This window comes from Gigantopelta aegis, chromosome 3, assembly GCF_016097555.1.
Source record: "Gigantopelta aegis isolate Gae_Host chromosome 3, Gae_host_genome, whole genome shotgun sequence".
NCBI lineage: Eukaryota > Metazoa > Mollusca > Gastropoda > Neomphalida > Peltospiridae > Gigantopelta > Gigantopelta aegis.
The window spans coordinates 16,413,477-16,440,415 of record NC_054701.1 but is presented as its reverse complement, the minus strand read 5'-3'; the positions used below and the strand labels follow the sequence as shown (position 1 = coordinate 16,440,415).

Genomic DNA, 26,939 nt, shown 5'->3' with positions numbered 1-26,939 from the left:
TAACGTCGTGAGTGGTTATAACTTTTAATTCATCTTAGAATAATAAAACCACGAAATATATTTTACTGCATCATATTATATTTGAAGAATCAAATAAATTTTACTTTATAAAACAAGTTTGTACATAGGCGCATTGTATTTGAAAGGAGGAAATTACAACGAAACCATTTCCTATCTGTACACACATGCGCAAACGGAAGAATACATGTTGACAAATTTGTGTTTTTTATTTTAATTTTTAGAGATATTTGCATATATGATAGCACAAATGTGATAGAATATATATTACTTTGGTACATAAGTACCAGTGATGTCAGCTTACGTACCCAATTCGTCCTCGAGGGATAGTAAGTCGAGCTTCTGGAAAGCCGGGGCAAGCGTACCTGGAAGGTGGGCATCCAAAACAATCAATGATTCTATCAAGAAACAACACCCTGTCGAAAACGGTTCAATTGTCACAATTGTGGTTTGGGCTTATTTTTTGAACAGTTGTTTTTAATGCATCATCATGTTATTTAAAAAAAGCTTTTAATCTGATTTCAGCTTTTTCTCTCTCTCTGTTATTATTATTTTTTAAATATGTTCCTTATAGGTCTTTAAGTTTAAACTGAATTGGCATTTCCTGTATCGTCAACGTCCCTAACTGCGTTATGCTTCAAATTCCGTTCACTTTGTTTACTCGTGCATGTTTTGCGCAACCAACATCCGATTTGTTGTCGTTCATTTATGAGGTTTTTCTTCACAGTTAAAGGTAGAGTCAACTCAAACAAGAGCCTTATGTGTTGGAAAGATGCATACCTGGACCACCAACACATACTGACACTTTTAACAAATGAAAAACGCGTAATTTTAGAGTTAATAAAAAAACATGATTATTCCTGCTAACTGGGGGCAGCCATTTTGTTTCGTTTTTGTGATGTCCGGTGGTATAGTTTGGGGTGAAGTGACGTCAGCTCCGTCCATCTTCTCTATGCACAGTGTAAACAAACGCTCTAATTTACGACAAAGCTCTTCGCTTTCATCAACCTGAAACTTGTGAAACAACATAAATGACTTGATAGTATAATAAACTATTTAACCTTTAGACTACTGGATTAATTTTTAACAAAAACCATGTTGAGTGGGTACAATACTTTTACTCACATATATTCACTTAAATGTTTTATAAATACATGAAATAAAGTTCATATATGAATCGGCAAGTATTATTTTCATGTCTTTTTTGTAATTTTTATTATTTTTAGATCGGCTAATGGTGATTAAAATTAGGCAAAAAAATCGAAAAAGTTGCGTTTACTTACGGGCATTTTTGGCCAGCTGTCCAGTATTTATGTCCATTATTCCGATAACAGTGGTTTTCTAATCAGAATTTTTTTTTAAACCCGAACTACGAGTCATATTGCAATATTTGGTAATTTTCGTTCTTGGTAAAACGATCAAATTTATTATCAAATTAGCTGTCACAATCAGCTATCGATCCCTGAAAATGACTGCGACGTGCCGCCATTGTTGTCAAGCGAAAATACTTGCCGAAAACCACTTTTTGAACTCAAAATTTCAAGGTATTTTCAATTGAAAAAATCTAAACAAAAGCCACCGTTTTGAAAAAAAAAACTTTTTTCTTTTATTATATTTCCGTTTCCGGTGAGTGTCGTGTGCAAAACGGCGGGGAAATATGAATTGGGGAATGCACTGTATACAGTGTACAGTATGTTGACTGACGTGACGTCGGGCGAGATATCTCGCCTGCAGTAGTCAGAAGGTTAACTAAATATATTTCAGGTTACATCAACAGAACAAAATGGAGTTATAGTATTTTTCTTTTTAAAAAAATCCAAAGAAAAATGCATACTATTAGGCCTATTGGTAGGGCACGTTCGAACAAAAACTACCACTCACGATACCCAAGTGATACTTTTCTTTTCTTTGGGACGACGTAATTGGTAAGTTTTGTGATTTTAGATGGGAAAGTCTACTTAATCAAGGGTTTTACAGAATTACTTACAGTAATAAAGCAGGGCGGATGGTAATGTCCATTACGATTTGAGGTGTATCCGTACTATTATCACACAATACCCTGTGATCTTCATAAAAGAGGCACGTCTTTTTAGTGTGTCTAGACACAGTGTCTGGGGACCGTCTGAATATACACCTGCCAATCAGGAATCACTGAAAGGCCACGGAAAGAAAATACTAATTAACCAAGAAAACACTCCAATTATTGTTTCAGTAAGTGGGTTAATATATGTACATATAAAACATAATACAGTTATTTCAACACTGACAATGGTGGTTTATTTTGTATTGAAAAATAATATATAATTGGTACTGGCTTACTAGGATGTATATAATTACAGAACATTGCGATGCATCTTAAAAATCAGGTATGTTTTGTTTCTTCAGTTCGAAGACTAATTCCTGACGTGACACGTTAGGTATTACGTAACCAGCAGCTCTCCAGAGGGCGTATTCACTGGGATGGTACAAAATGGCTGCGCCCGTTATATATAATAGCCGTCACATTTAACCATTTTATTAATTAACTATACGAATTAAACTTGTTGATATTAAGCAATAATGTGCATTATATATCGTTGAATATGCATACCAGGCCAAATGCCTTAATTGTCCCCTCCTTTAAGAACATTTTCATCAACAATAAAGTGCAGAAAAGTAAGTATCTAAATACAGAACTTTACAAACCCCTAAACCCATTAATTTTACTAAGTCCTTTTTGTTTATTCCTTAAAATTACTGATAACGGGTCCACATGACTCGTAGAAATTGACTTGAAATGGAGAAAGATGAATTAACATTCGGTTCATGTCACATGACCTCACACGTGCCAGATCAACAAGGCCAAAGCATTTAAGTTTTATGATTTTTAAAACCCTTGTTGTTAGAATTTGTTTTCAATTATTATATTCAATTTGCAAAAGGTATGCTACATTTTTGTGCCTCTATTGTAGTGAATAGTATTCATAATCCATTCATAACAATTGTAAATAATTTTGAGTGTATACATTGTGTTAATTATGAATCATTTCATTACATTTTTTAAAATATTTTACAAACTATTCACTGGTATTAACGTAATGCCTATCAGTATTGACATCAAATGTTAGCGATGTGTGTTGATAAAACGTGGACCAGACCATAATGCTTGACAAATTGAATTTTTCCTTTTAAAAGTGTTCGTCAACTGCATAGTTCAGAAACACATATTTTTTCATATAGTGGCCTTAAAAATGGAAAATGACGCACCGCACATGTGCGTTACGATACTTTTTGCAAACGCATGCGCCTGAACGCAGTTAGAAATGTCGCACTCTTTCCTGTTTACTCCAGGGTGTTTCACTTTTGTTTACTAGAATGGATTTGTTTTACATCCACATTGTTGATTTTTTTTTAATTGATTGCAATCTGTTTTGTTTCACGTATTGTAGCTGAAAAATATAGAATAATATTTCCATAAATATCGTATTCGTGTGTTTGTCGTTAGGTGAACCCAGTTTGGGACGTTGATGGTAAATCCTTGACATCATGGCAATGCAGACAAGTGAGAAATGTCAGGCCTCTGAGAATTGAAAATTAGCATAAATTGTTTATAAATGGGTTATCCAAAAGCAAATTCAAGTAAACTATTTTGTTTTTGCGTAACCCGTCATGACCATGTAAATGATATTCTACATTTAATGTGTAAACGAAAAATGGGTTACGTAAAACTAGACTTGCTTGAGCCACAAGCAAGTTAAACTATTGTTCTCATAATATTCAGAAGCCTGTATGTTTTGTATCATTCAGACCTTGCCTTTTAAGGTGCACACGTGCCATCGCACTCGTACAGTGTACATAGTTTCAATCTGGCGAGTGTGAAAAATAATGCATGTTACACTTAACAAACAGCGCACGTAAAACAATTTTGTATATTGATTGCCACTATTTACCTTATGTAGGTGATAGAAAGATCCGTTTAATAATACCAGAATTTTGTTTTAACGAAAAACGGTAGTGTCCATGCAAGATTTTAATATATGACTGGTACTTATCTTTGCTATACAGATTGGAAACACAGGTCTTCAAAGATGTACCAATCCGATCAAAACTTCTTTGCTTATTTAATTTATTATTAATTAGAAACAGTCCACTTTTGTAAGGTAATAGATCACAACGTCTGATAAGGATAACTAATTTATACTGTTATACAGTTGTGAAAAAAAGAGAAGGGATTGAACTAAATAGTGACTTCTGTAGCCTACACAAATGAACTTGTTACGGAAATCAGCAAAGTCAGTAAAATGGTCTCGATTAGTTCATAACTCTTAGCCTACAAAGCTTACATGAGGTCCCGAAAGTGGGAATCGTGTAATTTTATACTTTCTTTTAAAAACATGCAATTTAGAGGGAATAATAAAAAGAAAGAAAACAAATGATAACAGGTATGTAGGAATAAGCCTAGGTATTTTTTTTTATGTCTATTATTTTTCCTTTTTTTTTTTTTTATCTTTAAAAAAAAATCAAATAAAACTTTAAATATTTGTATTTCAGCCAGAGGTTAATGAATGTGCATATGTTATTTAGATATGTATATACTAGTAACAGTAATCAATGATCATTTTCGACTATATAATTTTTATTTCGTTTATTAGAAACTCACAGATCATGTTACTGGAACATGATTTGATGCGCAGTACTCTGTGGCATATTGACCAATCAGAGCTATCGGGGTCAGATTATTTTTACTCTTGGAATTCTGCACGCACACACTAGTCTACTTGACAACTTATTATGCATTGATGATGGTGTTTAAAATTATGGGTTTCTTATTATCTTTATTATGGCATTCCATGTTTGGAATAAAATCCTTTGTAATGACATATTTTTTCAGAGTTTGTGTATTTTGTTATTAACAACATTAGGGCCATTCTAGATCAATGACGTAATGCTGTCAGAGCCATTCGTAACTTGTAGCGGTAGATCGAATGACGTGTTACAAAATGTTGAGGGAGGGAGACTGGTTGCTTAATTGTTGAATTAAAAATGCCATGTGAATGTCTATGTCCCAACTAACACTATCAATTGAAGTAATTGTAGGCCTACGTTTCACAAGTTATTTTTTTTTTTTAAGTTTTAATAATATCAGTAGTCAGTAGTGCACACTTGAGGTTGTAGTTCATGAACCATCTCCTCGGAACCAGTGTTTTTTTCCCATCCCAACTATCCTAATCATGTTTGTTGTACATAATAATGAAATTCAAGACAAGTTGATTCCTATATATGTTTAGCTGCACGTTCATCAAACCATCTAACACTGAAAAGGTATATATATAATTGTGTGCATCAAATTATCTGAATAGTACATAGTGTAATTAAAAAATCAAATGGTCTGCATCAGTGTATGTCATAATTATATTTCTATAGTACTACTGAAACTTTTTAATAAACTATAACTCCATTCCTGAAAGGAAAAGAAGTCAGACTACACTATTGAACCAAACAACATAAAATTAGAAGAAAACATTATTGGTTCATTTTTGGAACATATGTCTCTGCATTTACATGTACCAATAACTTCATAAATTAATAAATACTTAGTTTTCACTCGCCTTAGTGTTTTGAGGTGTGCGATTTTTCACTCGCCTTTGTTTTTCAAAAGGACATGGACTGATCATTTGGAAAATTATCATCTGTAGTGTGTTATTACATTCGTATGATAATTTTAATGGTAATGATGTAATACACCCTCCACTCCCCACTCCCCTCCCCCCCCAAAAAAGGAAAGGTAAATAACAGATATATGTAAAACAATAAAGATGTTTGTAAAGTGATTCCCTAATGTGGGATAAAAAATATTCTGTTAATTTTATTTCCATGTTCATCGAATGAATCGATCGCTTTGATATCGCCAACTGATAAAAAGTTTTGTTTTGTTTTTGGAAAGGCAGTGTATGTATTATTTGGCACCTGAGATAAATTATTTCAATTATAAACACTACCACTTCCGTTGTTATTATAAGCGATGATATCCCTCCAAAAAGTTTTTCGTCAGTTGCTTTTTCATACACACAATGCGGCTTGGTTCCTTTGATGTCCAGTTTGCAGAATGATCATTATTTTTGTGTGGAAAATAGTGTGCATTTGGAAATAGCGGCGATAGATGCTGTAAAATATAGTAGAGTGTGGGAAAATAAAGAGGGGAGCAGAAAAATAAAGGAGGACGGCTGAATGTGAAAGGAGGGTGGAGCAGTGAGAACACTGAATAATTAGCAAATTAAATAATCAGCTCATTTTACTGTCATTTTAACAGTATTGTTCTTGATTAAAAGACAGATGGATCGTGTACTGTATACTCTCAGCCTGTTGAGTCATTGTCTCTATTAAGCAGGGCTCGAAACTATAGATCTAAAGTAGATCGCTCAAATAATATTATTATTTAGTTGACTAATGCCATTATTTTTTAATATTCAAGTCGCCCAAACATGACATTGGTCACTTTTGGCAACCTGGCCACAGGTCGTTTTGAGCCTGATTAAGTTGTGCAATTTGGGGTTTTCTCCCTTTTTAAAGTAATATGCCACCTACCATTTGTTTACATTCCAAGTCTCACAATAAGATGTGTAGACAGTCAAGTAGCTAAGGAATTTTAAGTATATCCAATTGTTTGTTACATTTTGCCTTAAAAAAAATATTTCTACACAGGAACCAAAATAGGTAAAAAAAAAAACATGACCCGTATATCAATTAAAACATTTGTAGTTTTCTTAATTTATGGCGATCATGCCCAAAAAATATATATCGAAGTGTTGTCTGCATGTGCATGTTTATTTTGACATACTAGTGAGTGACGTCAGTAAAAATGTGAGGTCACACACCAGTTGTTTTTCTATGGAAGCTAATAAGAACACTAAAATTTGAAAACGTAAACTAAGTATGTAGATCAATAGAGTTTTACTTTTAAAATATGACTTACTAAAATTTGTAGTCGGTATTTTATTTGAATAAATATTGAAAGAATATTTAGATAAAAATGGAAATAAACAAAGCTATTTTAAAAATCCAAAAAGGTAATTTGTCCCACCTTATGTTGCAATAAATATTTTAAAACACCATGCAGCAATCTGCTGACCACTAAATCAATAAAAATAATTATAAAAATAGTTCCTTTTTTATTGATTGCTTCAAGGTATAAATTCAACCATGCAAATTACAGTTATATACTTTGTTTTTATGACATTTTGTGCTTCTATACTTGAAAATAGTAAATAACATGACTCAGTACTGTTAAATGTTTTCGTTCAATGAGTGGTGGTAAGCCGATTGTAAGCACGTGTACTTTTTGATTAGATCACATATGTAGATTTTTCTGCATTCTTGATTCAAGTAACAATTACAACGTTTTTTGAACTAGTAATTATAATAAAATTACAAAGCAGTTTTAAAATATACTAATACAATTATTAAGTACCTCAAATCACCAAGGACCCATGTTACATTTGATTTCATCTAATTGGTCCTTGCATTATTATTATTGTACATGTAGGTATAATTTTGTCATTTCATGAAGCAATAATAATTTTTAAAAATCAAAACTTTCAAAATGTGTCTGATTTTCCTGCAATATTTTGTTCAAATTATTAGGACATTAAAGCTCTTTTATATATTAAGAAAAACACCCCAAAAACAAAAAAATTTATAATGAGTAAGTAAAATTTTTGGAATTCTGTGACCCCTCTAAACAATATATTCCAGTACTTTTTAATTCATCAGTTTGGAGATGAGAAGGGTATCATTCTATCAGCATTCATATTACTACCTATTTACCTACTATTTTTTATTCATTCCAATGATTCATTGATAATTAGATGGGTTGGAAAGGAATGCAGATTTCATGCATACAATAGTTTCTGTGCACTAGTATGTCGCCAAAATCAGAACCAAAAATATGTTACCCATTATCATGTAGGATAATCGACCATTACAATGATTACAGAAAAGCTGTTTTCGATGTGTTCCAATGATTACAAGGTATGGAATACTGAGGTACATTCTTCCCCGTTTTGAAAGGAGATCTTTATGATAATTAAATGTGAATGTTTATGTTCAAAATAATCTGCTTTCAACGAGATGGTCATTTCAGTAAAATAATGTTGTTTTGTTCCAGCATCAAGCCTGTGTATGGAGCACAGCATCCTCCTATGACACACAAGCCTAAAAGGTATGTCTGGATAGACACTACATTAGACATATATTCTATTTCCCATACTCTACAAGCATCAACATTATATATAAACTAACAGGAAAAAGAAACTTATCACCTTGTTCAGTAGATCCATAAAAAAAACCCACCCCAAGACAGATGTGATCTATATAATGATTATTTTACTGAAAGGAATCATTTTCCAATGTCTTTACAAAAAAGCATTGACATATCGATAGTGCACTTGCCATAAGGCTGAGCGAAAGAGACATGGGGTCAAAATTAAAAATTACACAATTAGAGTCCCTTCAAAAGGTGCTTCTAAAGTCAAATCATGGGACAAGACATGTCCTCCATAGTGTGTGTGACCACCCCTTGCATCAATACACGTCAAAAAACATCTCATGGATGTCGCCGGATGACGTCAGCAGGAATTCTGCGCCAAACGTCCAACAAAACCTGTTCAAGCTGCTGTCGATTTGCTGGGGGAGGTACGCGTTGTCTCAACTGTCGATCAAGATGATTCCAGAGATGCTCTACTATGGGATTCATGTCTGGAGAACATGATGGCCAAGGCAATACGTTGACATTAACGTTGTTGAGATAATCCTGAACAAATCTGGCTGTATGAGGTCGTGCATTGTCATGCTGCAAAAGGGTACCCCTAGGCTGTTGACGCAAGAATGGCACTACAACAGGTCGCAACACTTCATCCCTGTATCTTTGACCAGTCAGATTTCCACAGATGATGAGAAGCCTTGTTGTCCTTTGACCGCAAATACCGCCCCATACCATGACGCTGCCTCCACCAAAATGGTGCACATCTTGGATGCAGTTCGGCGCCAGTCGCTCTCCCCTACGTCGATAAACACGAACTCGGCCATCATTTCGGAACATGTTGAAGCGACTTTCATCCGTGAACAGCACCCTTTCCCAATCAAGCCACTGCCACCGACATACAGTTTGTGCCCATTGTAATCTGCGTTGACGGTGTAGAGGGGTCAAGGCCATTCCACGGAAGGGGCGGAAAGCTCTGATACCAGCCCTGTGGAGTCATTGTAAGACTGTTCGTCTGCTGATGGGGTGTCCCAGTGCCGTCGCCGCCGTTGACATAGCCGTCACAAATCGGTTCCGCATGTGGATTGTCCGGATGTAGCGGTCTTCAGCTGGCGTTGTGACCCTTGGTCTTCCTGATCTTGCATGGTCTTGTGCCTGGCCTGTCTGCTGATAACGGCTCAACAAGTTGCTGATGGCGGCTTGACTGCAGTTGAAGGTTCTTGCAATCTGCAGTTGAGAGGCCTCCATATCGGCCATACTGATAGCTCTGTTGCGTTCTGCTTGGGTAAGTCACGGCATCTCTCTGATGTTCTTTTAGATACTGCTTCCTTGCTTTGTCCCACACCAGTATTTATGCAACAATCATGCACAAGCATTTTTAACAAATTCAAATTATGCTGTTTTTCACACTTTTCATGACTGCACAAAATTCACTAAATCCGGAAACAGTGACTTTTCGGAAACACAGGGTGTGTTTTGGCAAAAAATTTCTCATTACTTTCAAACTTATTGCAGTATCTTTAATTCAGATAAACTTATTTTAAAAGTGATAAGTTTCTTTTGCCTGTTAGTTTATATACAGTCAAACCTGTCTTAAGGGGTCACTTAAGGGAGTTGATAAAAGTGGCTCTTAAGACAGGTGGCTGCTGAGTACAGGTTGCCACATATATAGTCTTTAAAACATTTGTTGTTTCTGGTTTACCGTCTGTGCTGCTAGTCAATGGATGTGTGCTTCACAGTTGACTATAAATCAATATTTGGCATGTCGTCTCCTTCAGAAATAATGCAAATGGAATATATTAAATTAACCTGTTTGTTTTCTTTTACCATTTAATTACTTAATTCCTGCTTCATGCGGTATATTGTCATAGTAAGTGAATCTACAGAGGCATTTGGATGCATTCCAGAGTCATACTTTCTTAAATGACTTTCTTAAATGATACACAATAGAGATGTCGGGACTGAATGGGTACTAGTATTCCTGAAGGTGTGAAGACCTGCTATTTGCTGCACCTTATTGTGTTGTTAAAATATCTTTTATATAATAGTAAAATTTTACTGTGGCCGCTTAATACAGGTATTTTAGCGATTTGGGATCCGATTTAGGTGGCCGCTGGCCGCATTATACAGGTGACCGCTTATTACAGGTGCATTTACATTATAAATCGTTTGGGTGGGAAAAAAGTGGCCGCTTGAGGCAGGTGACCGCCGAGAGCAGGTGGCCGCTAGGACAGGTTTGACTGTATATTTATATTGTCAATTAAATGAGAGATTTGTAATACTTTATTTGGTAAAAATATATCGGGGTTCAGCCAGGATTTCCATAACCTGTATGTGTAAGTGTAATTTTCCAAGTATGGAATGTTATGAATTTTAATTTAAAAGAAGGTAAGAAGATGGTCATGAAAAATGCCTTTAAAAGTCCTGGAATTTGCTTGAACCTATATATAATTGTAGTGCCAATAGTTGATTATGAAAGACAGCATAATTTACACAGTATTCCCACACACATACTTACAAATCTTTTGTTGGTGGTACATTAGACTAAATTTGTTGGTCTATATATTCATGTTAATTAATTGTAATGCTCAGTATCTGTTTTGTATCTGTGCTGGTGTGTTATATTCTTTCATTCATTTGTGTGTTTGTATTTCTGTTTAGTGAATCGCCAAAGAAAGAAGAACGAGTTCGAGGCAGCAAGAGCGATGCTTTCGTTAACTTTGAGAACAGCACTTCGGACGCATGGGATGATGGGGATGATGATCTTCTGCAGATGGCTAGCGTACAGATGTCACTGCGAGACGTCCGGTCATCGGCAAACGCTGTACTCGAGCACCACAGCAAACAGATAAACTCACACAGAGGTTCACTGCCAGGTTCGGTAGTAAAATACTAGTAGAATATATTATATATATAATTGAGCTCAGTTGTTAGTAGTAAAATTGCAATTGTTTTGTTGGTGATTAACAGCAATAGTTACATGCTATAGATTAAACCAAAAGTATAGCAAACACAATAATTAGTTAGCATGCACATTGCTGCAATTTTCTACTAAATTTAAGTTGTCTGTAAGCTGTATAATGTCAAAATTGATCAAAAGTAGTATTTCAGCCGATCCTACAAATTGAGGTTTTTTTCTTCAGTGTTTGATATAATAACATGACTAATGTTTTATGTTGCTCATGTGTCACTTATTTGAATTTCACTAAATTTTAAGAATGCTTATATTTTATGATTTACAGTAATTGGATTGTTGTTTTTGTTTGTGTTTTATCAGATGGTGATGGAACAATGTCCCCAGGTTCCTCACATCCTCACGGTGGTGGTCCAGGCATCGGGGTGAGACTGAACAGCTACAAGACCCCAAAGACCTCGCATATCTGCTGTGTTCAGCCCTCTCTCGTAGATAGGGAGGCAGCAAAGGCAGAGAAATTCAAAACACTTCTGGCAGAGACCAACATAGATCTAGGTAACCTGGTGGGAATATATATGTGATATTTGATAGGAACAGAAGATATTAGTTGAGAAATGGAATACTGGTGAATATACTATGGTGGAAGGTTTGATTTTGCAGTGCAGTAAACTGGTTAAAATGGACTGGCTGCAATATATTCGTTAATATGTGAAAATGTTATTTTAATATGTTGATTTATTAAAATTTTATATGTGATCATGTGAGATAGAAAAAGGTACACCTGAGGTGGTGGAAATTTCGACCTGGAGCGAGGCTTGCCGACTTTCATTGTTGAAATTTTCACCACCAAGGGTGTTCTTTTTCTATCCCACATGACCACATACGATAGTCTTTTTCTCTTATTCATTCGGTAAATAATTAAATTTCTGTGACATTCAATACAATATAACGTCATCCCATTGGTCCAGATGTAGCAACGGGAGTTTGTTCATATCTTGATGAATGTAAAAATTACGTCGTCAGGGGACGTCATTTGATATGGGCAAGTTGTCTTATTGAGTGTTATTGTTTATGGACCAGAAATAATTCAAAATAAAGTATGAACTTTTAGTGTTATTACTAGCAAGTTTGATTCAAATTTAATTATAAGTATTGTCTGTTATTTCTTTTATGTTCATCTAGGTATTAACAAAAAAAATCTTATATTCATACTTGGCTATTTGTCAAATACACATTCTTGTTCAGATAAATTTATTTTAAAAGTTAGAATTAAAGTTATGAATTACCGGTATTCTAAAGTAGGCTTCATAAGAACTACATTTCATGAATACTATATTCTTTAAAAAAAAAACCCCACCTATTCCACATTTTACTAATGTACCGGTATTATTTTGCAACATATATATATATTTTTTAATTTTCTATTTCAGATGATCTTAGGCAGCTTAGCTGGTCTGGAATACCAACCAGTGTTAGACCAGTGACATGGAAAATTCTTGCTGTGAGTTGTTTACATTTTACTGAATTATTTTAATATCCAGGACCCATGCTTATAAAACTTTTAGAGTCCATACCTCATTTCTAATGACGTCTCTTGCATACAATTTGTATGCTATTGTCATAACTCCAGTTTTATTAGATGGGGACCTGATTGGAATAAGAAATTAGTTGGTTGACTAGAAAGTAATATTTTATTGGTTCATGCTACCCAAATTGTCCTACACTTATTGTTGGTTTATATAGTTCACGTTGCACAATTGTCATAGTTTGACTGGTGTTGGTTTATATAGTTCACGTTACACAATTGTCATAGTTTGACTGGTGTTGGTTTATATAGTTCACGTTACACAATTGTCATAGTTTGGTGTTGGTTTATATAGTTCACGTTACACAATTGTCATAGTTTGACTGGTGTTGGTTTATATAGTTCACGTTACACAATTGTCATAGTTTGGTGTTGGTTTATATAGTTCACGTTACACAATTGTCATAGTTTGACTGGTGTTGGTTTATATAGTTCACGTTACACAATTGTCATAGTTTGGTGTTGTTTATATAGTTCACGTTACACAATTGTCATAGTTTGACTGGTGTTGGTTTATATAGTTCACGTTACACAATTGTCATAGTTTGGTGTTGGTTTATATAGTTCACGTTACACAATTGTCATAGTTTGACTGGTGTTGGTTTATATAGTTCACGTTACACAATTGTCATAGTTTGGTGTTGGTTTATATAGTTCACGTTACACAATTGTCATAGTTTGACTGGTGTTTTTATTATTAAATACTATATTGATATTATCAGTTTGAAGGATATTTTTATAATTCATGTGACACACATTCTCCACCTTTGAATGATGTTGTCTTGAAAATACACTATTGTATTACACAAAGTTAGACCTTGATTGGTGTTTGATTTTTTCAGATACTCTTTTTCTTGTTATAATGCTGTTTCTGTAATAACTAGAGGTCGATGGTATTGAAATTTCAGGTTTGGTATTTTTGGGGTGATTTACTTCATTATTGGTACAGTATTCGGCATTGATACAATACAGATATCGAACGGTATTTTCAGTGTACTCTGCTTTAAATGCATAACCGAGTTATGTCTCAAGTGCTAATTTCATCTAAATAAAATTAAATTCCATATACAAGGCCCTCATCCCTCTTATGTTCAGCTGTTTTGCATTTGTCAGATATATTGTTAGTGCTTTACTTAATGGCTGATAACATTTTTCAGTACTGAAATTTTCTTTATTTTGAAATTTGCTCGGCATGGTAAATTGGTATTGACATGATACCGATACTGAATGGTATATATGGTATATCGCCCAGTTCTTGTAATAACTGGTTTTATTTAATATTCTAGGGCTATCTTCCTCCAAATGCCGATAGACGAGCAGCAACACTGGAGAGAAAAAGAAAGGAGTATTTTGGTTTTATTGACCAGTACTACGAGACACGGTATAATGATATGCATGAAGATACTTTTCGACAGGTATAATACCTTTTCCTTATTTATATCACATGTGGGATGGGACCCAACTTTCACTTATGCAGTTACCTACCTTAAACTTGATTCTTTGGTCTATTCAAACAATATATGCTATGCCTTTGTAAGAGGTTAACATATTTTAACATGTGAACACTGTTTGTTTTGACTGATTATACTAGTAACCACAGTTGTATTATTGGGGGAAAAAGCAGTTCAAACCAACATAAAGAATGCTATTTTACTGATTATACTAGTATCCACAGTTGTATTATTGGGGGAAAAAGCAGTTCAAACCAACATAAAGAATGCTATTTTAAAGAGATAATGAGCTCTATTTGGAAAAGTATCAGCTCTCAAATTTTACTTGGAAAACAAAAATGAAGAAGAAAGAAAAGAAAAGAAAAGAAAAAAACACCCTCCATAGTAACTTGTTTATTATCCTCTATTTATTCTGTTCATGATGAATAGGAAATTCTGGCTCAACAAGCCTCACAGAGTTCCCCATTGTTACCGTCACAGGATAAAGACGATAACCTAGATCATGAACCTATTATTATGTAACCTATATCATGAACCTATTATTATGTAACCTAGATCATGAACCTATTATTACGTAACCTAGATCATGAACCTATTAGTATGTAACCTAGATCATGAAACTATTATTCTCTATGTACAAAATATTGTCATTTGCTTGCTATTTGCCCCAGATTATTCACCTGTAGCATGCTCAACAAAAATATCAGTTTAATAAAAACTGCAAAATAGTACTCTTGTCATTTACAACATGTTATGTTCAGAACGATGGAAATGTTTTTAAAATCTGTGTTGATGGAAGTTATGAACCTAAAACACCCTTCTGTTGTTTGATGTTTGTTTTACACTTGTTTCATGTTTGTTCAATGTTTTAAGTGGGTGCATTTGTTTCACTCACCTTGAATAATGATTTTTATGTTTAATCATGATTGTGTGTGTATGTTAGGATAAGCCCATTTATTTCTATTTTTGTTTTTGGTGTTTTTTTATATGTATTAATGCATTAAGTTACTTATTTGATTTTTGATTAAGATTTAATCCAGGTTTAAGCTAGATACCCTCAAAAATCTGTAATTTGGGGAATTTTGTTCGATACTAGTTAGCCAAATTCATGTTTTTTTTATATCCCCTCTCCCCAAACAAAATTAACTAAGGTGACAATGTAGTTGGTTTATTGCCTATTTCATTAAAGTTAATTTTAATTAATTAGTCTGGTAAATTGACAAATATCAGCACAAATCTTTGTAATGGCAAATATATGGATCACTCCATTCCATCATATAACTGCCACATTTTCTGTTTTAGTGCTTACCATTATGGTCATGTGATGTGTATGGATGTATTTTATGAGCGCTAGAGACATCTGGTTTGTTTCAGATTGCTATAGACATCCCTCGAATGAACCCCCTCATTTCCATATTCCAACAAGATGTGGTCCAAGAAGTGAGTAGCGTCATTTGGCAGTCAGGGGTTCTATGTTCACACCCAAACGTGTGATAACCTTTTTCTCACATCAGACTTTCGTCACAGTTACTCATCATTCAGATCATACACTTTTGAAATTATTTCAATACATATACTTCCCTGCTTCTTTGAATTTATAATATTTTTTTTATTTTACCCTATTTTATTAAGTTGTTCCTTTGTGAATTATAATCTATAATTGTTTTGTTTGTTGTCATTTCCTGTTTTCTGTTTATATCATTTGTGAAGAAAAAGTTTGATTTGGAAGAACGTTATCACACAATTGTCGTTCATGTTTGTTAGTATGTACTGGGTGATGTAAGTAGTCTTGTGATGGTTTCAGGTGTGTAACTGGCCACCACTGTCCATCTGTTGTTTTGCAGATTTTAAAAGATATCCCTCGCATGACTACACTAGCACATTTGATGAAACATAAGGTTGTCCAGCAAGTAAGTATTGCGCAGACGGACATCAGGCGTGTCGGTCTAGTGCTGAGCTGTGTTAGTCTTGTGTGACACGTTGTACTTTCCAAGCTTTGGCACTAGTTATCATTCATATATTATAGCTAGTTATACTGTCACTTAACCATTTGCATGATCATCATATGAAGCATGTGATTTTTCTGCTTTTTATCTGATTTTAGCTCCTTTAAAAAAAAAACAATTTCACAAGGTAGACCATATTTAATCTAAAATGCTTTAAAAATTACTTTGATTTAGGTATAGTATAGAGGTTTCAGCTTTTAAAAGATCAGTTCAGCTTTTATTTTGAAATAGGAATCACATCCCTGTCATATTTAAAACACTGTTTGACTTTCAGAAGAATTACATGGATGTGATTTTTTTTTACAAATTTAGTATTTTATTTTTTGTTGTAAAATATCCTTAATACAAATGCTTGAAAATGATCTTTATTTGAGTATGGTGTAGTTTTTTCAGCTTTTAAAATATTGATCCAGCTTTTATTTTTAAATGGAAATAATTGGTTTATTTGTTAAATGTTTTTTGTCTGTCTGATGAATAAATACAATTTTTGCAGATAAAAATGTCTTTTTAAGTAGTAGGTAGATATAGACAAGATCCCTGTCTATTTCTGATAATACAAATAACATAACACACTGTACATAGCATTTCTTTTTGCTGATAATCTGTTGATAACATTGTGTTCACATTTTCTGTGTTGTTGGATTTTGTGGTTAATTGTATGATATGTAATAACATCAAGTGATATATGATTACAAACTCTACAAATCTTATGGAAATCCCTGAAACGAATTCAGTTGGTTCTGATTTTCAGGGGAAGATTTTTAAATCGAAAATATATCGGTATATAATTAAAAAAATTTATATTTTCTAATCATATTAAACAATATGTTGATTGATATAACTCAATACATCATATATCTGGAACAGCGCTTTAAGTTTCAGTTCATAGATGGAATTAAAAGCACAGTCTAAACTGGATTCAAGGTGGACAGATGAAATGTGTCAGTATATACAGAGTGCCGAGTTAGATAGATTTCATCCAAGCTATTGTCATTGAACAGAACTCTGTGATCATGCTGGATTACACTGATGCCTATTTAGACTAAGGCCACTTAGTTGTATCAGTCAGCTGATCGGAGGTCATGGACTCTTCTAAAACATGTTCCCACAGTGTCAGTGATTACAAAATGTCTCCTGAGCATCTTCAACCCTGGTATAATTAATAAATGTACCTTAGGTTGAGTTTAATATCTCATTAGACTGTAAAGCTTCTAATATATATATTTTTTAATTTGTGCTTATCCTTTTTGGCTATTTTAGCATTGTGGAAGTTTATATGGCATAAATTAAAGTAAAGTTGTATAAATTATAAAATTTATGCGGGTTTGTTGTTGCATTTTTGTTAATATTTTATTGAGCATTCACCATGCTTCTGTATGGCTATGGACTGTATATATGTGTGTTAATCACTTTAACCTGTTGTGTAAGATTGTTAATTAGTTTATGTTTAAAAATCTTAATTAAATCATGTCAAGGAATTCAGTGCCAAGTGCAAGTGATGGCACTACAAAGTATACAATATATCTTAATAATTACATGAAATGTAACAAATGCAAACTGGTCATGGTTGCTTACGGAATTTTGATCTACACAGTCGATATAGTCTCAACTCGACAATGAAATAAAACATTAATATATTTCAATATATTACCAGGGTGTTTTTCGGTATTATCAATATCATATATTAGGAATAAAAATTGTATTATGCAAGGGTAATAATCTCTTTATCATATAATCTCAAGCTTGTACATGTTTTTGTAAACTATATATGCAAGTTCAATTCCAGTCCGCCATTACTAGATATTCAAATGACGTAAGAATATGTGGCGCTGTGTCTTTTTGAATGGAAATGACATCAAACTTAAATGACGTCATTTTGGATGTCCTTACATCAAAATAAACTAGTGCATAACATTTTTTGTTTTCTGAACGCTAGACATCTTTCAGTGTAAAATTGCTATTGAAATGTTTTAATTTGATGACAGTGAATGCATACGTCAATTATGGAGTGTCACCCTAATACTTTTGCTTAAAATGTCAATAAACCTAGTGCCGTGACCTCGATTGATTTACATCTAATTTGCAAAGTTATCAAATTGTTAAAGTATGTGATCTGAAAAATATCACATGTTTTGATTGCACTGAAAATGTAAAACATTATATAATAAATCTTAATATTAATACAAGTATAGCTCATTAATATTTCCATAGTATTTACAAGTATACAGCACATTAATATTTCTTTTAATATTAATACAGGTTTCTGAGAATTAAAAAATTGCGTAATTATTTATGGGTTATGCAAAAACAATTCAGGTAACCCATTTTGTTTTTACGTAATCCATCATGACCATGTAAATGATGTCATAAATTAAATGCATGAACGAAAAATGGATTACGCAAACTATACTTACGCGAGCGACGCGCGAATGAAACTATTGCTCTCGCAATTTTCAGAGGCCTGTAATATAATTTAATTTCATCACTATTGGATTGTTTGTTGTGAACAAAATAATGAAATATCTAATACTAATTTCAATTGTTAATACACACTACAGTGATGTGCTATATGTTATGTGTTAAATAATATGTTGTGTTTTAACCTAGACAGAATCTCTAATGAGGTTAGTAGTTTGAGTTCAGGTGGCCTGTACTTGAAGTGTTGAACCTGTGGCGTGTTCAGGTGGGTGAGTGCTTGTGAACAATTTAACTGGTACCACCATGCTCTCTGAATTGCATTCCTTTAACGTTAAGCGTGAAAACCAGTCTAGCAAGCACTCGTGCTCTTTAATATGCCTTCAGATATAAGCCAGTATGAAAGTATTACACTGATACTATGTATATACAGTTTTATCACATTGTAGCTGGCTAACTATTGCTGTGTGTTTGTGTGTTACAGATATTCGAGAGGATTCTCTTCATTTGGGCCATACGACACCCGGCCAGTGGCTATGTGCAGGGTATCAACGACTTGGTCACACCTTTCTTTGTTGTTTTTCTCTCAGAGTATATTTCTAATGGTAAATTATTTTCTTATCTCTTAAAGCTCCTGTATAGTAGTAATATGTTTTTCTTCACACATTAATCCAAATATTTTTTGTTTTAAGACATTTGGTAAAGAACCAGTGATACTTGGAGTGGCAGATGATAATAATAATTGTTGTTATTAATTACTGACAGTTAGCTTAATTAAATCTAGGATATCTTGTATTAAAACTGTTGACTGTTTTGCCATATGACGTGAATTTGTTTTTTATGGAGTATCGGTAATACCAATAATATATAATTATTGTGTCATTAGTCATTATAGAGTGTGCTAACAAGTTATTAATTTTAGTCTGCTGCTGGGCGTAATGCTGTCTCATATGTCTCTCTGAGTCTCTGCCATAAGGATTTGCTGTCCAGTGGAATTCCAAATTTAAATATGTGTCTCACCAATGTTGTACTAATAATTAATGGCACTGAAATACACGCAGGATATTTTTACTAATTTTGCCTGTGATAAGTGTTATAAGATGTCTTTTCTAACAGGAGGAACCCATGTGTTAATGTAATTTATTGTTCAGATATTATGTGATTTATCTTCCAGACATTGAAGCTGAAAACTGTGATATAAACGAGCTTCCTAAAGCCACACTCGATATTATTGAAGCGGACAGCTTCTGGTGCACCACCAAACTGTTGGATGGAATTCAGGACAACTACACATTTGCTCAGCCCGGCATTCAGATGAAAGTGAACGCACTTCAGGAGCTCATTAAAAGAATAGATGGTACCTAGCTAATGGCATTTAGTTCTATATTTTGTACTTTCTTTTTAACTTAACGGTTTTAACAGACACAAAAACTAACGGGAGTCAAACTAATTAATTTTAAATAAATTAAAGAAAACTGAATTCATATTGGCATTTCTTTTGTTATCCATTATATTTATAGAAATATTTAGTCTGTCACACCGGATTTCAACAGGTTTTCTAGAAAAACTTGCTGCCATTAATACTCTATTTCTCTGCCCATATTTTCAAAGCTATCTTCTAGTGCTACAATATCATAAAACTGCTGGGGTTTATGATGTGTGTCATAATGATGTCATAGTCTACGACGATTTTACAATATTGTAGTGCTAAGATAGCTTTAAAAATATGTACCTGGTTATTTAACTTCACATTTCTAATTCTCTATACATCATTTGACCATCTCTAACAGTATGTATGATGCATTTATTACCCATATGGGCAGTGAGATGCGGGTGAATATATTTTCTATCTTTCTCTAGGAAAAGATAGAAGCTATCATTCCCCGCTGACGTCATGACGTTAGTTTGGTGACGTCATCAGTTTCCTCAGACTTTCACGTCTTGTGTATTATATAGTTTGTGTCATGTAAGAAGTTTAAAGTTTAATTTCTAAAGTATTTACACTATTGAGTAATAAATACAATAACCCACTCGATACTCAGAATTACGGATTATTTGTCCCTCATGACATTAATTTCACTCGGGACAGATAATCTGTAATTCCCCGTATCTCATAAGTTATTGTCTATATCTCTAAGTAAAAGATCTTAATCCCAAAGTTATCCTTACACTGTCTGTGTGTGATGTTTGCAGCTCCTCTTCACAAACATCTGGTGTCTCACAATGTGGAATACCTCCAGTTCTCGTTTCGGTGGATGAACAACCTGCTGATGCGAGAAATCCCACTCAGGTGTACAATACGACTGTGGGATACATATCTGGTATGTTACAAATGTCACATATTCAGGGGTGGATCTATGAATAGAGGGACGTAGGGTCTGAACCCTCTTTGAGATGACCTGAACCATCCTTGAGATGACATGTTCCTTTTTTGCCTTTTCATTTTCATTAAAACATTTATTTTTAACTCAGCATTTAAACTTAGAGTTTTTTGTATCTCTCGCATTAAAAATGGGATGTTTTAGATTATCAGTTTCAAATAGGCTGCCTTCGATAAAACAGGTCTTTTTTAGAATTCTTGTCCCTCCCCTACATCCTAGATCAGCCCTTGTATATTAGCAATTGTATCAAAAATATGTTCTACTTCTATGGATATGTATTCATAATAAACATTGTTTTTCTACATCCAGTTATAAAATACGTTTTTGTTTTATCCATCATTGGTTTTTAAAAATATTTTAACTTAATATTTGCAGTGGTTAATTAACAAATAATTCTTCTTTGATAATACATGTTAGATTGTTTATTTTATCAAGAAATTCAATGTATTTAGCGATGTTTTATTTTGTACTGGAACAGTGATATGCTACTTCCTGACATACAACTAGCAGACAAACGTTTTTTGTTTCAGTCTGAAGTAAATGGCTTTGCTGACTTTCATCTTTATGTCTGTGCCTCATTCCTTGTGCAGTTTTCATCAGACATTTTACGTGAACGAGATTTCCAAGTAAGTGTTTTGAATTTTCAATTCTTGTTGACTCGGCATGAATAGCAGTATGTTGCCTCTCATACCAGGGCCCGTGCTTATAAAACTTTATCAGTCTTAGACACAAATCTTTAATGACGTCACACACTTACAATTTGTATGACATTGCCCAGGACCCCATTCCACGAAGTGATCTTAGCGCTACAATTACCTTATGTGCATAACTACCGTATGTGCTTAAGGTGATCTTAGCACTAAGATCGCTTTATTGTGTTAAAGTTTCAGACACCACTAGAGTCTTGAGTCTTAGGTTTTATCAGCACGGTGCCAGGATGTGTGTAGTTTGAGAGTTACGGCCTTTTTTATTATACATTTTTTGTAAAGTGTTTTATACACATTTCTACTCTAATTGTTTTGCAGTAATCCCAAATAAATTATTATCATGCCAAGATGCTTGTGCACGTAGTTTTAAAAAGAAAGAATGAAGATAAAATATTAAGTTTGGGTCCTTTGATTTTGTGTAACTATTCAGCATAAAACATTCTATTAATGAAATAGTTATTCCTGTATACTCTAAAGCACTAATTGAAAAAGTAGATAATGAACTTACATCATGAATTAAAACTTTGTTTCAGATTTATTACCCATAATTCTCATCATTTACATTACTACCTTGTAAAGGAAGGTATTCATCAGTACATACATACTTGATTGATTATGACTTCTTTTTTTACTACTCTCCAGGGCATATTAATGTTTCTTCAGAACTTGCCGACGCGTCACTGGAACAATAAAGAAATTAGTGAAATCATGGCTGAAGCGTATAAACTGAAATACATGTTTGCCGATGCTCCAAACCACTTGATGAAGAAGTCATGACGACGAGGTGCCCGTCACCGATTGTTGTTGATTCATATTGAACCGAGAGACACATGTTGAGGCCCTGTTTCACCAACCAGCTCTACCCACGGTTGATTGTAGATAAATAAGCTTTACAACCAGTTTACAGAACAGCTGTATGGCAGTCGTTAAAACTTCACTGTACAAAATGGCAAAGAATTACTTGATTATTATTAATAATCATGGAACTGCTACATTGTTTTGTTAGTATAAGTAATTAAATTTTTTTTTAATGGATTACAGTTTTGTATGAACATCATACATAAGATATAAACAAGAAAATATATGTTATCACATGCTGGGTGTAATTAAAGGGTATAAATGAGTTACTGCAATGTTATAAAATAATAATTAAAAAAAATTTCTTTTCAACTTGATCAACTACAGATGGGGAGGGAAATGCCATTATTTTGATGTCTGGTTAAGTATTGATGAAAAGAAAAACTGATTAACGTTTTCTACATTCACTTGACTTTTACATGTCAAGAGTTGTTGAACATTTTCATTGTAACTTGAGAATACACTAAAAGCTGATTGTGAAACAGGCTGCCAATGTTTGGGGAAATTTTGTATATTAATGGTATGTATTTGTTATGAGAAGTTTTGTTACAGACGTTTTGTGAAACGGAATCCATATGTATAAATCACTGAAGACTTATGATAATCCATCATATTAAAAACTTCAAAAGTCACTGTTCACAAGAGAAGTTTGGGTTTACAAATCTTGGTTCATGCTGTAAAGAAGATGGAGATCACGTTCACTTGTACAGATCTTGTACAGATCTTGTGTTTATGAAAGTTGTTCCCAAGTGAATTTCACAAATCTTTGTGCATGGCAGGTCTTATAAACTCGGACTGGGATTGCTATGTATATTTTCATATACAGAAAACGTTGGTTTTATTGCTAAGATGTGACACTGTACTGATGTGGAATACTCGCCTAAAAACATATTTATTAATCAGATTGAATATTGCTATTGTATATGCACTCAAAGCTGAAAGAAATGTAAAATTCTATTTATGCCAGCATTTGAGCCAGAAACGGATCATTTGCCACTTCGCGTTTGACCTTGTTGGCAAGGTTTTGAAGGTCAGCAATATCGTGTTGTTTGATTGGGCTTAGGTTTTAAATCCTGGCAGTAATAAATACAAGCGAACAGAAAAATTTGTGCTGGAATTCTAATTAGTGAGTCACCCATTACATTCTGTTGTGTAGTGACATACTCTAACTTTTCAATCTGGATGTTTACTGATGTCTTCTTGTCCTTTCTCTAATATTGTGAAACATTTGTGACCAAACGCTGTGAAAACGTCATTTGTTTATTGGTTGAACACCTCGAAGATTACATTTATATAAAAAATCTAACAATATTTACTTTTATGCTATTGCTCAATGGATTTATGTCGAGTACAAGGGTTTATAAAGAACATTCACTTTCCAGCTTTAATGTTCCTACTTGCTAGGTCTATGGTTTGGTCAAAATCTTGTTTCCTTCAGCTTTGCAGTACATACAACCAAAAATGTGTTTTTAAATGTTGGTTTGGTGAGCATTTGTTAAAATGAATATGTATGCACTTACTCAGTTTTTATATATTTCACACACTTAACTTGTATCCAAGTTTTGGTCCTGTGTTTGTAAACCTTTTTAAAATTTGTATGTTGATGACATATTATTTAATATCTCCAGACTTTATTAAAAGCTAACTTTATAATAAAATAGCCATGACCTGTATGATTTAAATCTGTTTTACTGTATACTTTGTAAAAAGGCTTATTTCTACTTTGCGTCTGGCAAAATACCTATGCTAAAAGTTCCAAACTTTATCCAAAGAAAAGGAAGCCTTGTATGTGGCATCATTTTGTTTTCAGTATGTACAGTGCTACAAATCAAACAAATTCAAAAGAAAATCATACAAACTATGTCACTATTCAAGAGAGTTAACTCTGGTAATTTTTCTTTTGGCCAAAAAGCAATTTGTATTCAGGAATTTCAATATTTATTTTTAATAGAATTGAAATGAACTTTATTGGAAATGAAATCATCCGTAATGTCATCTAATATTGGACTACAACTTTTGCAAAACAATTCTATCTGGTTTTCACTTTACTTTATTATAAAGTTAATCTTTGAAGCCATGAGTTCAAGTCTTGTCAGCACAAGGCTTTTATTTCCTGCCAATATATACCACTGTGACTGTGACAGACAGTGATGCTAGTTTGTCCACAGAACACATGTTGATATTGATTCAGACGAGAAGTAGAAAATGTTCTGAAATATGGAATTGTTGAATATTGATCAGCAAAGCTAAAACATGAAAACTAGTAATCAGTACTTCAGCTGTATATCATGTTAAAACTAAATATTTCAAGTAAAAGTAATGCATGTTTACTGGGCTCAAACTTAATAATTTCTTATTTTTAAAATGTTTTTACGGTAGGCCACATTAATCTTGAGGCTGCCTACAACAATTTTAAACCAGTAACCTTTGCAGCAAATAAATAACAGCTACAAAAACCTGCCATTGGTAAAGTCCCTGACCTACGGTAATTCATATCACAGCTACAGCAGTTGGCGTCGGTGCCATTGTAAGTTCTGTGATCTGTGCAAGTATTATTGGCGTATGTTTACACATAAGGAACTTGACAAATAAATATATATATCAAACAAGGTTATCAGATCTGAAATGAATCAAATATGTCTTTCTGTTGTGGTCTTCACATAATGTGAAAGTATTTTGTGGCATAATTTATTTTATTACATTAAAGAGGATGATTTTTTTTAGCCAAAATACTCTCTTTTTTTATATATATAATGGAAAGTCCTGTAAGAAACCTTTGTTTTTCCAAAGATGGTTGCACAAATGTTAGATATTGAGACTGACAGCCATTTTACTTATGTTAAGGCTGATATTGATCCGACATAAAACAATGCTCAGATACCTTAAGCCCTGATTCCATTTAAGTGATTTATGCTGTGTTTCCACGCTGTCCAACGCATCGTGAAATGACGAGTAAGCATGCAGCATTAGAACTTTGGTCAGCTGTTTCCATTGTGGCGGTAAATGCAGGTGGGTAGAGCTCACTGTCCATCAGTCTCAGTGACCTGACCTCGAATGTAGGAATTGGCTGAACATTGCATTTGGGGTGTTTCATGATTGTGATGGCAGAGTGTTTTTTTTTAACACAACACTATTGTGGAAACCAATTTTTATTGTAATTCTAGTACAGCAATCGAAGCGTTTTACTGACGCAATTCATGCGGTGTGAAACACCGAAATGAAAACAGGACCGTTGGCATGTTCAGGTGGTCGAGTGCTTGTGTCTCTCACTAGCCTGGTTTTGCACCTAACTTTCAAAAGAATACGATGGGATAGGATAATTTGAAAAGCAGATAAATTATTCAAATTGTTTACCCTCCTAAACATGGTATTGATAATTTGTTGAAATATTTTCATTCTAATTTTTTTTATTTTTAGAAGTGGATAGTTTACAAGACTGAAAGATGTTAGTATATTTTTGGTATTTGAGACCTAGCTAGTGCATAATTTTTACAAATAATAAGATGAATTTAAAATAATAAGATCATGAAGTAGGGTTCATTCTGAACTCTGTGCAGTGTTCATTATGTTTTTAAGTAGGTTAAGCATCTTAAACATTGTACATGTAGCCAGTGCTGTTAAAATAGCCGATCATTGGCAACTTATTTTGACAAGCATCTTTTGGAATATAATTAATTTTAACTAATATAATTCATCGCTATTTCTCTTTTAAATGGCTTATTTGAAATTAAGAAAAACCTTGAGCACCTAACAGTCTACTTTACTTTTATATTTATATTTTATCCAATTATCCTATAAAGTATTTCTCCCTTAAAATAAACACATGATGATCGCATTTTGTAAATTCAGCTCATGTTTATTTGCAAGTAATTCTGTGTATTTGAATTAAGTCTTGAAAGTGTTTAGAAGCTTGTGGAGGTAGTTGGCATATTATTTGTTAGATTTTTATCCATGGTATGAAAGAAAACGCCTGTAGCCTGAATTATTTAACGTACATGTATAAAGGTAATGTAGAATGTTGCAGGTCAAGGGTATTGTCTTCATATTTTGTTAAGAGATAATATGCGAGTAATAAACAGTCATGTTTTTATGTGTGCTTGTCATTATATTACTACACATGTAGGCAGCCACACAAACCTGTGGTCGTATGAAAACTTAACCAATAATCATCTGAACAGATATACAGTGAAACCCCTCTAAATTGGACAATCACAGAACTAAGTAAAAAGTCTTTGTTTTAAGGGTATCCAGTTTAGAGAGGTTATTATCTGTACCGATATTTAAAGAGGCTGTGAAAAACATCTGGGTTTGAGGAAATTTCAGTTTACAGATGGCTCTGGTTTTGTTAACAAAAACACATTAAAAAAA

The 26,939-nt window shown here is 33.5% G+C and overlaps 1 protein-coding gene across 4 annotated transcripts; it reads left to right on the top strand.

Moving 5' to 3' along the window:
• Positions 1–118: 118 nt before the first annotated feature.
• Positions 119–26,659, top strand: LOC121367587 (TBC1 domain family member 22B-like). 4 transcript variants are annotated; one of them, XM_041491858.1, is made up of 13 exons: positions 119–390; positions 8,162–8,215; positions 10,916–11,130; positions 11,532–11,723; positions 12,599–12,669; positions 14,040–14,168; positions 15,579–15,644; positions 16,049–16,114; positions 19,110–19,230; positions 19,800–19,982; positions 20,819–20,946; positions 21,537–21,632; positions 22,356–26,659. In XM_041491858.1, the coding sequence occupies exons 1-13, from the start codon at positions 311–313 to the stop codon at positions 22,488–22,490; spliced, it is 1,536 nt and encodes a 511-aa protein (XP_041347792.1). In that variant the 5' UTR covers positions 119–310; the 3' UTR covers positions 22,491–26,659. The 4 variants fall into 4 exon arrangements, with proteins under 4 accessions (XP_041347792.1, XP_041347793.1, XP_041347794.1 ...); XM_041491861.1 differs by lacking the exon at positions 119–390 and adding an exon at positions 6,757–6,928; XM_041491859.1 differs by lacking the exon at positions 15,579–15,644 and having other exon boundaries at positions 124–390.
• Positions 26,660–26,939: the final 280 nt, after the last annotated feature.

Bases quoted from the DNA above. Each gene is read 5' to 3' on its own strand.
- LOC121367587 (XM_041491858.1), top strand. From the start codon at position 311: ATGTCAGCTTACGTACCCAATTCGTCCTCGAGGGATAGTAAGTCGAGC. The intron at 16,115-19,109 runs GTAAGTATTGCG...TGTGTGTTACAG, and splicing joins AACATAAGGTTGTCCAGCAA to ATATTCGAGAGGATTCTCTT. The intron at 19,231-19,799 runs GTAAATTATTTT...TTTATCTTCCAG, and splicing joins CTCAGAGTATATTTCTAATG to ACATTGAAGCTGAAAACTGT.